Here is a 12107-nt window from a genome sequence, read left to right on the forward strand (position 1 = left end):
AGAAGCATAGGTTTGGGGGCTAGTATGTCTGTGTTTAAATCCTAGATGTGTAACTATGAACAAGTTGTGCCTCTGTCTGTCAAATGCGGATAAATATACTTACTAGCTTATAGGATTCTTGCACATAATACTTGTTAGGACCCCTAGAAAAGTTCTTATGCAGAGATACTAAGATACCAAGATCCCATCAAGAATAAAAAGCTAATTTAATAGTAATAAGGATACCAGAGAAGGAACCATTCCATTGACCATGGATTCTAAGCTGTTAAAAGAAGGGAGGAAATAAGACTGGATCTTTATGAAGGTAAACATACTATTAGTTAAATCATATATACCAGTTCAGTTCAGTCACTCAGTCATGTCCAATTCTTTGCGACCCCATGAATCACAGCACACCAGGCCTCCCTGTCCATCACCAACTCCCGGAGTTCACTCAAACACATGTCCATAGAGTCGGTGATGCCATCCAGCCATCTCATTCTCTGTCATCCCCTTCTCCTCCTGCCCCCAATCCCTCCCAGCATCAGAGTCTTTGCCAGTGAGTCAACTCTTCACGTGAGGTGGCCAAAGTATTGGAGTTTCAGCTTTAGCATCAATCCTTCCAATGAACACCCAGGACTGATCTTTAGAATGGACTGGTTGGATCTCCTTGCAGTCCAAGGGACTCTCAAGAGTCTTCTCCAGCACCACAGTTCAAAAGCATCAATTCTTTGGCGATCAGCTTTCTTCACAGTCCAACTCTCACATCCATACATGACCACTGGAAAAACCATAGCCTTGACTAGACAGACCTTGATTGGCAAAGTAATGTCTCTACTTTTTAATATGCTATCTAGGTTGGTCATAACTTTCCAAGGAGTAAGCGTCTTTTAATTTCATGGCTGCAGTCAGCATCTGCAGTGATTTTGGAGCCCAAAAAAATAAAGTCTGACACTGTGTCCACAGTTTTTCCATCTATTTCCCATGAAGTGATGGGACCAGATGCCATGATCTTTGTTTTCTGAATGTTGAGCTTCAAGCCAACCTCTTCACTCTCCTCTTTCACTTTCATCAAGAGGCTTTTGAGTTCCTCTTCACTTTCTGCCATAAGGGTGGTGTCATCTGCATATCTGAGGTTATTGAGATTTCTCCCAGCAACCTTGGTTCCAGCTTGTGCTTCTTCCAGCCCAGCGTTCCTCATGATGTACTCTGCATATAAGTTAAATAAGCAGGGTGACAATATGCAGCCTTGATGTACTCTTTTTCTTATTTGGAACCAGTCTGTTGTTCCATGTCCAGTTCTAACTGTTGCTTCCTGACCTGCATACAGGTTTCTCAAGAGGCAGGTCAGGTGGTCTGGTACCCCCATCTCTTGAAGAATTTTCCACAGTTTGTTGTGATCCACACAGTCAAAGGCTTTGGCACAGTCAATAAAGCAGAAATAGATATTTTTCTGGAACTCTCTTGCTTTCTCCATGATCCAGCGGATGTTGGCAAATTGATCTCTGGTTCCTCTGCCTTTTCTAAAACCAGCTTGAACATCTGGAAGTTCACAATTCACGTATTGCTGAAGCCTGGCTTGGAGAATTTTGAGCATGACTTTACTAGCGTGTGAGATGAGTGCAATTGTGCGGTAGTTTGAGCATTCTTTGGCATTGCCTTTCTTTGGGATTGGAATGAAAACTGACCTTTTCCAGTCCTGTGGCCACTTGCTGAGTTTTCCAAATTTGCTGGCATATTGAGCGCAGCACTTTCACAGCTTCATCTTTCAGGATTTGGAAATAGCTCAACTGGAATTCCATCATGTCCACTAGGTTTGTTCATAGTGATGCTTTCTAAGGCCCACTTGACTTCACATTCCAAGATGTCTGGCTCTAGTTCAGTGATCAGACCATCGTAATTATCTTGGTTGTGAAGATCTTTTTTTGTACAGTTCTTCTGTGTATTCTTGCCACCTCTTCTTAATATCTTCTGCTTCTGTTAGGTCCATACCATTTCTGTCCTTTATCGAGCCCATCTTTGCATATATACCAGAGGGTTTTAAAAAATATTTGGAAGAAATTATCAGCAACTCAGTTATTCTGTAGCAAAAAAGGAATCATGGATAGATGTATACCACCTTTCATCAACTTTACTGTACCTAGTTCAAAGAATTTCTACATATTCAAGAAGTCTTTGTGTCATGCTACTTCTCAGGTATGAACTAATCTGCGTATTTTACTTGTTGCTTCTAGTTTCTTTGGTCCGAACAGGTTTGTTTCTCTTCAGAGGTTCCACTTGCTATACTTAGAATTGAGCAAAACCTCTTCAGAATATTTTGCTAAAGATTAAAATAAAGGGCAAGTATTATGCTAAAATATAAAATAAACACACTTTATAGTTTTATAAAAGCATAATTTAAAGACAAATATGAAAGATAGGTGAAACTTAATTGCCTATTAACCTATGGAAACTGGACTCTTCTTCAGAGGCGTCTCTTGTAGCACTAGTAGTGGTAGCATCATGATTGCTGTTGCTGTTCCTGAGGAGTCCAGTTACTGCAGTACCTTGGGAAGAGTTAGGGATGAGTGAGTACAACTGAGTCACAAGGATTCAGGGAGTAAATGGTGATCAGGAAGCAGGAGGAGCAGAGGAGGACTATACTTTCTCGAATTTTAGCATCCAAGGAAAGGAGAAATAAGATAACAGCTTGAGGGTCATCAAGTTCAAGGGTTTTTGCTTCTTTTTTAGGGTGGTGAAATCTGAGCTTATCTGTTGAGAGGGATGAAATGAAGATGCTGCAGAGAGGCAGTAATTAGTAGTCAAAGCTCTTAGAGGAGTAGGAAGGGAATCAGAGGGGACGCACGTGGAGTGGTTTGATTTGTAGGTTTTATTTTGTTTCAGCTTTCTGTTTTTAAAAAGCTTTCCAGGTGATTCTAACAAAGGTTAGTCTTGAGCCCAACTGGCCCACACTGCCTGTTGTCCTTCTCTTGATTTCTTGCCATCTCTAGGAAGTTTCTCAGAACATTTCAGCAATGAGCGATATCTGCTCCTCTAAGTGAGATGCACTTAGGTTGCTGGGCTTTGGTGGAATTCAGTATATTCTCAGGCTTGTTCATAGCAAAATTCTTTGGATTTAGATGGATTATCCTTTTTCCTTTCAAGAGCTGACTCTTTATCACATGAGTGATAGTCAGTGGGGTCAAGAGGAGAACTTGGTAACCTGAACATGATTTTTTTTCTAGAGTTGAAGAAAGTTCCAAACAACATTCCTCCAGATATTGTTAAACTTGACTTGTCACACAATAAAATCAACCAACTTCGACCCAAGGAGTTTGAAGATGTTCATGAGTTAAAGAAATTAAACCTCAGCAGCAATGGCATTCAATTCATAGATCCTGGTAAGTTCCACAAATAACCCTTTTAACAGGCCACAGGTATTCTCTGGCAACATTTATAGTAAATACAATTTAGTTTTTGAAAAACTAAAAAGAACTTTGAATTTAGGTTAATATGATGCTTAAATTAGAACTTGCTTGGCACTCAGAGAAATATTTGCCAAATTGTTGCTTTATGAAGTATGTAATAGCATGTAATATTACTAAGCAACAGTTATTCAATTGGTCAATTATTCAGTTGGCCCAAAGAAGTGTTTTGTAGAATATATTTTAAAAATAAGAGTATGTGGCTGATAATATGCTACACATGTTGTGATTTTTTTTTTTTAAAGGAAATTCAGATTTGGCATTCTCTTTGATATTCATTATGTCCCAACTTGTTTAAAGTAAGACTTTAACAGTAAATTTGAAACATTCTGCTAAGCAGAATAAATTAAGTTCATAAAATTAAGTATGCTCATAAATTAAGATAAAATGTGCTCAACTTAGAGCCAGATAGATTTTCACCTAATCCTAGATCAAGATCAATTATTTTTCATCCTCCAAATCTCTTCTCCATTTGCTAAGCAAAGCCTTGGACAAGAATGAACATGGTAAGTTAACACACTGAATTTAGAAAGAACTGGGAATGATTGCAATGTTGATCAGATTTGTAATGTACATAATATTTGTGTCTTCCTAATTGAGAAGCCCACTGTTTAAAAATGTGTATTAATGCATGTATGCTATCCTGAGTCACTTCAGTCATGTCCAACTCTTTGTGATCCTATGGACCGTAGCCTGCCAGGCTCCTCTGTCCATGGAATTGTCCAGGCAAGAATACTGGAGTGGATTGCCATGCCCTCCTCCAGGGGATCTTCCTGACCCAGGGATAGAACCCATGTCTCTTATGTCTCCTGCATTGGCAGGCGGGTTCTTTACCACTAGTGCCACCTTGGAATACTATTTTGTTGTTGTTGTTATTTTTCTTTTTTTTAAATTAATTTATTTTTTAAATTGAAGGATAATTGCTTTACAGAATTTTATTGTTTTCTGTCAAACTTCAACATGAATCAGCCATAGGTATACATATGTCCCCTCCCTCTTATACCTCCCTCCCATCTCCCTCCCCATTCTACCCCTCCAGGTTGATACAGAGCCCCTGTTTGAGTTCCCTGAGTTATGCAGCAAATTCCCATTGGCTATCTATTTAACATGTGGTAGTATAAGTTTCCATGTAGTCTTTCCTTACATCTCACCCTCCCCTCCCCTCCCACCCCACCTGTGTCTTTAAGTCTGTTCTCTATGTCTATTCCTCCATTGCTGCCCTGAAAATAAATTAATTGGTACCATCTTTCTAGATTCCACATATATGCGTTAGTATATGATATTTATCTGTCTCTTTCTGACATTTTCACTCTGTATAATAGGCTCTAGATTCATCCACCTCATTAGAACTGACACAAACGGGTGCCTTTTATGGCTAAGTAATATTCCATTGTATATATATGCCATAGTTTCTTTATCCATTCATCTGTCAATGGACATCTAGGTTGTTTCCATGTCCTAGCTATTGTAAATAGTGCTGCAGTGAACACTGGGGTACATGTATCTTTTTCAATTTTGGTTTCCTCAGGGTATATGATTGCTGGGTCATATGGTGGTTTTATTCCTAGTTTTTTAAGGACTCTCCATACTGTCTTTCATAGTGGCTGTATCAATTTACATTCCCAACAGTGCAAGAGGGTTCCCTTTTCTCCGTACTCTCTCCAGCGTTTGTTGTTTGAAGACTTTTTGATGATGACCATTCTGACTGGTGTGAGGTGATATTGTGGTTTTGATATGCATTTCTCTGATGATGAGCAATGTTGAGCATATTTTCATGTGTCTGTTAGCCATCTGTTTGTCTTTGGTGAAGTGTCAGTTTAGGTCTCTTTAAATTGAAGTATAGTTGATTAACAATACTGTGTTAGTTTCATTTGTACAGAAAAGTGATACAATAATACATATGTATTTTTTCAGTTTCTTTTTCATTATGAGTTATCACAAGATATTGAATGTAGTGACCTGTGCTACACAGGAAATCCTTGTTTATTTTATATATAGTAGTGTATAGTTTGACTGACTTACTCAATGATGATTTTAACCTCTAAGCCCATCCATATGGCTGCAAATGGCAATATTTCATTCTGGCTGAGTAATACTCCATTGTGTGTATGTGTATATAAACATAAACATTCATCTATCGATAGACACTTAGGTTGCTTCCGTGTCTTGGGTATTGCAAATAGTGCCTGCAGTATTATCCTTTCCCCCTTTGTTCAACTCAGTTTCAGGAAAGTATGATATTTTCTACATTAACAAATATGTACTGAGCATCTGGAAAATGTCAACCACTTTCCTTGGTAAATCTTCTGGAACAAAAAAGCATCTCAGAACTTTTAAGTGGTCATTTCAGGCTGGTCATTTAAGTCAAAATGACCTTTAAAACTTTTTAAATAAATACCTTTTAAAAAAAAAATTTTTTTTTACAATTAAAAGTCAAAATAGAGTACCTATGGTTCAGACATCCTGGGAAATAACTATTTCCCAGATATCCTGAAAAATGATATTATGGGTGTGATTTCAGATTAGACGCTATGACCTAATGTAGAACTTAATGCTCCTGTAATGCATTTTTGCTTCTGTACTTTGCTTGCTGCTCGTAAAACCAAAGTTACTCCATTTTAAGATAAGGTTGTTTTAAAGTAAAGATTCCTAAAATTGTTTTTGAAAAAATAAAAAAATAAAAATAAATGTAGAATTATGGAAATAAATGCAAGCAAAAAAAAATGAAGTAACAGTATACTTGGGATATAAAATCACTGTGAGAATCAAATGAATTTCTGTATGTCAATATGTTTTGAATAGTGACTGGCCCATGGTAAGCATGAAATCTTGATTAGCTATTATTATTATTAAAATATTAAAAAGAAAAAAAAAAGAAAATAAGGAAAAATATTTGTTTCCTAGTGTCTCTTCTAGAAATTTGCAGTCTTCTCACGTTGAGTTGTGTTTTAGCTCCTGTTAGAATATAGTAAAATCAATATATTCAGAGCACAGTAAATGGCTCTACTCACTTCATAAGAAAGTCAATGAAATATATACATTTTGTACATTTTACCCATGGAATTATATTTAGGGGATTAATTTTTGTATATGTTGTTCTCATTTGAAAATATTCTTTTAAAAAGCATATTTTCAAATTGTGTAATCAATATAAAATTTTTAAAATACACATTAAATAGTCTCTGTGAAATGCAAAAAAATAAAATAAAATAAATACCTTCTATATTTCAGGGTTTTTGAGTTGAAACACTGCCAAAGCAAACTTATTTTAATGATGTATGCTGGTAGGTATACAAATGTAGTGAAATATATCAATCTTGAAAAGGCAATGTGAATAAGTCTCATAAAATGCCAGATATTATTGCAGAAAAAGGAAAGAAGGCACCCCCATTTTAGAATCTACCTCCTTTAAGGAACAAATGAAAAGTAGCTTTCTAAAATGCCCAAATACATATGATTTAAGTAACAACTTTAGCATTTTCAAAATAAAATATAGGAATGTTTACAGATGCTTTCAATCTGAAGGGCTAACTTCTGGTAAGAAGAGTAAACAGTGAGATGATTGACTCACAAATGTTAGCAATTTTTTTTGAATGCAGTGTTTTCAGACCTATCATTGCAAGGGCTGACCTTTTGCTCCTTCGCAGCAGCCTGCTTCTCACTCCCTGCTCCTTCCCACACCCAAGTCATTGCTTTGCCCCAAAATATAATTCTTTGGGGGGCTTCCCTGGTAGTTCAGCTGGTAAAGAATCCTCCTGCAATGCAGGAGATCCCGGGTTCAATGTCCTGGGTTGAGAAGATCCCCTGGAGAAGCAATAGGCTACCCACTCCAGTATTCATGGAGTTCCCAGGTGGCTCAGAAGGTAAAGAATCCATCTGCAATGTGGGAGAACTGGGTTCAATCCCTGGGTTGGGAAGATCTCCTGGAGGAGTACATGGCAACCCACTCCAGTATTCTTGCCTGGAGAATCCCCATGGACAGAGGAGCCTGGTGGGCTACAGTCCATGGGGTTGCAAAGAGTTGGACGCAACTGAGCAACTAAGCACACATGAATTTTGTCTGAGAACAAATGATATGAAAATGGTTAATGGTATTGGCTTGAGAGTGTATTTTTGAAATTCAACATAAGGGCACTGTATACTGTAGCCAAAAGTATTTTAAAACAGCAATGAGAAAATGTTTAAAATAGAAACAAAATATTTAAAATCAGGATTGGCCTGTTATAACGTACCTGGTCTATTCACATTAACTGAAATAGGGATAATTTATGTTTAGATTTCTTTACTCTCAGAGAAGGAAAAATAGCTTTTTGTTGTATTATTTTGTGTTATGTGTTCAGTATTTGTTTTAATTATCTACCTTCTGGTGAAATTAATTACATATGAATGCAAAGCTGATAGCTACCATAGCTTGCCAAAATACAACCAAGATGTTTTCAAAATATGATACGAAAAATTTTTTTTTGGTTTTGGACAATACAAGAATATAATTCCTTCCCCATAAACTTGGAAATGACTGTTTTCTAGACATTTTCAGAGATTATTCATTTCCCAAAGAGCTGTTAGATTTCCAAACACATTTCTCATTTTTTGTGCATTTATATCTTACATTCGGAGAAGGCAATGGCAAGCCACTCCAGTACTCTTGCCTAGAAAATCCCATGGACGGAGGAGCCTGGTAGGCTGCAGTCCGTGGGGTCGCTAAGGGTCGGACACGACTGAGCGACTTCACTTTCACTTTTCACTTTCACACATTGGAGAAGGAAATGGCAACCCACTCCAGTGTTCTTGCCTGGAGAATCCCAGGGATGGGGGAGCCTGGTGGGCTTCCGTCTATGGGGTCGCACAGAGTCGGACACGACTGAAGTGACTTAGCAGCAGCATATCTTACATTGAAATATTTTCCTAATTCATGTCTTTCTGTGGCATTTTTCCAGTGAGTATTAAAAAAATGCACATGAGCACAAAATACATTTTTTAGAGAGCTAACTTAAAACTGATTTTTCAAATAAAAAATTGTACTCTAGTTAATTTAATCAAGGGGAGAGCTTTGAGTAAAAACATGTTTCAGAATTTTGCATTTAGACATGTATACTGTTAGGGAAATATAATTAAAACCAGAGTCCTCATCCAGCACAGAAATCCTCTCCACAAAGTAGTAGAGAAAGAAAATGCTTTTATTATTGAATAAGCATTAAATTGGAATGTGATGTACACAACAGGCAATCTGCTAAAGAGATTGCAGAGGCAGAAAGAAAGCTCACCCTTTATATAGCCAAGCAGACACAACCTAGCATATGTGTATTTTCAGGATACATGTTTGATCCCTGGGTAGGGAAGATCCAACCCAGAGAAGGGAAAAGGAGAAGGAAAAAGCTGCCCACTCCAGTATTCTGGCCTGGAGAATTCCAGGGACCATACAGTCCATGGGGTCGCAAGGAGTTGGACATGAAGGAATGACTTTCACTTTCAGTCCTTAAGTTAGAAGGCTTGACAGCACCACTTGCCAAATGTAGTTCATTCTAAAACCTTACCGAGCAATTGGAGTGGCCATCTGTGGTAGCTAATTGGCTTTATCAAGAAGAAAACAAACTTCTGTCTTTATGACAAGAAATAATTTTGCGCCTTAAAGGCTTCTACCCTCCCAGAGTAACTGAGAGGCAGGAGTGTTACCTCTCTTGATGTTTCCATTTCAAAGAGATTTTTCCCAGGTTTTTAAGAAGGATGTTCCTCAGAGAGCTGAGAAAGGCCTCTTTAGTCTTCTAATGGATGTGTATACATTTCAAAAAAGAAGAAAAAGTATTTGGAAGTTTTCTAAAGTAAGAACTCTGGGAAAAAGGAGGTTAAGGAAAATTTTTTCCTTTATTTTCAACAGCTAGAATTGTCTCTTACTTTTAAATTTGTCCTTATAATATACAGTGTACTTAACCTAATTACTCATTGGTTTAATAAATATTTTCTGTTTCTAGCTGCTTTTTTAGGACTTACACATTTAGAAGAGTTAGATTTATCAAACAACAGTCTGCAAAACTTTGACTATGGTGTATTAGAAGACTTGTATTTTTTGAAACTCTTGTGGCTCAGAGAGAACCCTTGGAGATGTGATTACAACATCCACTACCTCTACTACTGGTTAAAGCATCACTACAACGTGCATTATAATGGCCTGGAATGCAAAATGCCTGAAGAATACAAAGGGTGGTTTGTAGGAAAATATGTTCGGAGTTACTATGAAGAATGCCCCAAAGACAAATTACCAGCATATCCTGAAACATTTGACCAGGATATGGAAGATGATGAATGGGAAAAAATACATAAGGATCACACAGCAAAGAAGCAAAGTGTAAGAATCACTATTGTGGGATAACAGAATTGTTCTTGTTGCAACTAGTTTTGCCTTTGCTATACTGGTGTTGGAAAACCGCATGTTTACATTTTGATTAACTGTATTACTTATTTATGCAGGATTATCCAACTAAAGAAAGGTTCCCTTGATTATTATTGTTGTTGTGACAATATAGTAATCAAAGGAATACTCTTATCCTGCTTGCCTGCCTGTTTGCCGAACAGCTTTCGATGATGATCCCACACTGGTAACCTGCAGGAGTTGGGTCCTAATGATGGCATTAGATTTTTATAATGTCCTGTATAAATCTTTTTACTGCTTTTTGAAAATAAAAATTAATAAAAAGCTTGGTTCATTTGTACATGCTTTTCAAGAGCTGCGTGCACATACCTAAAGATGATCAAAATGAAGAGATACAAATGATTAGTAATAATAAAATCTTATTCTCTCCCCTCTATCCCCCTTTTTTTTCAGTAAGTCAGCTTATGCATTGAATAAATTCCCATGTTTGATTCCTGTGCACTCCAAAATCAGGTCCTGGTAAACCCAAATTCTCCACTACTTTTCACTGATCCATGCAAAAAAAAAAAAAAAAAATGTCAAGCTAAACCGGAAGAATTGTCACATGCAATAAGCCAAGAATCTGAGAATTATATTAGAGACTGGTTAGAAGACCAGACTCTGAGAAGCAATTGTACGTGGTGTGAATCATAAGCCCTGAACAGGTATAAACACTAAGTGTGGAAACAGCACTGGTGTTTTAACAGAATTTAGGCTATGGAGCCGCCTGTCAGTGGGAAGGATCTGAGCCCTTCCTGCTAAGCTAATATGTAAAGGAGCATAAAACAGGATGAAATTAGGATTCAGGGTCAGGATTTGAGATGAAAAAGAAAGAAAAAAAGAAATTGATATCAAAAGCAACTGAGGGAGTAGGTGGTATGGAAGAGAAGCCCTATGGGGTTGCAGGTTAAAATTAGCTCACCTAGAAAAACAGATCACCAGAAAGAGGAAGTAGTTGGAGACTAACCTCATCAGTTTGTATTTTGATAGTACTATTCTATTAGAAAAATAAAATGAAATATGTACATGTCATTAGAAATACAACTTTTTTATGCAGATTTCCTTTTTCATATTGAGTTGAATATATTTTCATGTCTTATATCAAGGTATTCATACAAAGTTTAGCAACTGATCTTTGATACTTGCACAGATTTCCAAAGTATAGAAATGATAAATAGCAGATAGTATTGAACATGTTTTTTTGACTGTGCCATGTGGCTTATGGGATCTTAGTTCCCTGACCAGGGACTGAACCCAGGCCATGACAACGAAAGTACCCAGTCCTAACCCCTGGACCACCTGGGAATTCCATTGAGCATTTCTGAAGCACCTACTAGAGCTCAGACACTGTGCTAAGAGCTTCACATATTCTTTTTCTAATTCTTATAAGATCCCCCTGAGGTACATAATATTATCTGCCTTTTCTAGATGAGGAATCCAAGACATAGAGTATATACTTTTTCTCCTGAAACACCTGTGAGGGCTGGAGACAATCTTTGGGTCAAGTCAGTCAAATCTGTACTAATGTGTATAGGAAACCAAGAGAGTGGGGAACAGGAAGAATTGCTGGAGCTTGTGGTTCAGGAAATGACATAGCATTGTAAGGTTCTAACCTCTATGCCCGTTTTCCTTTGGTTTGGGTCAGGGTGGAGACTTAAGAGACACTGGTTCTCCAAGCAAGTTCTCACATTATTCAACATGAGATATGTTTAACAGCAACAAAGGCAGCTGTTAAATCTGAAGTGTTACCAGAGAGATATAATAAATATAAATTTACTTATTGTTCATGAGCACTTAGAGTGGAATATTAAAGAAAGCATCCAAGATTTGACGGTGGAGAAAGTCCAGGTGGGACCATAGTAGGGGACAAAGGCACACAATGGAGATGTGAAGGTTCTGGAAAGGAATAAGGATATTAAATCTGATTCAGAGAAAGGACCCAAATTACTCTCTGGTTTAGTTTTTGGAGGCTAGTTGGGAATTTTATTGGTTGATTTTTATATTCAGGATTATCCCCAGGGATCTATTTGGAAATAAAGCTCTGGAACACATTGTGATACAAACTGATCTGGATCATCCAAAAGTAAGTTGTTTAGAATTGCTGCTATCTTCCATGGCCAAAATTTAAATATGTTTTTGAAAGCTTAAGATTGCTATTTTTGTGTATCAGAGTTCATACTTTCTCAGGGAAGCATTGCTGATCAGTGATGGAATGAACAATCAGATACTTCCTCTCCTGCCAATTCCTTACTTATCAT

General features: G+C 37.3%; 2 protein-coding genes across 2 annotated transcripts in view; one reads left to right on the forward strand and one right to left on the reverse strand.

Annotated features, from left to right (window-relative positions):
• The window catches only part of LRRC17 (leucine rich repeat containing 17), a 40135-nt gene extending 29999 nt beyond the window's left edge, over positions 1 to 10136 (forward strand). The window contains exons 3-4 of the mRNA XM_055420714.2: positions 3204 to 3359; positions 9413 to 10136. Coding sequence (XP_055276689.1) covers positions 3204 to 3359; positions 9413 to 9810 — 554 coding nt within the window. The 3' untranslated portion in view covers positions 9811 to 10136. The remainder of the gene's footprint in view (positions 1 to 3203; positions 3360 to 9412) is intronic.
• FBXL13 (F-box and leucine rich repeat protein 13) overlaps positions 1 to 12107 on the reverse strand; it is a 238177-nt gene that overhangs the window by 136298 nt on the left and 89772 nt on the right. The gene's annotated exons all lie outside the window — the stretch shown is intronic.

Source organism: Moschus berezovskii, chromosome 3, assembly GCF_049115385.1.
Source record: "Moschus berezovskii isolate FMDL1 chromosome 3, NW_MosBer_1.0, whole genome shotgun sequence".
Lineage (NCBI taxonomy): Eukaryota > Metazoa > Chordata > Mammalia > Artiodactyla > Moschidae > Moschus > Moschus berezovskii.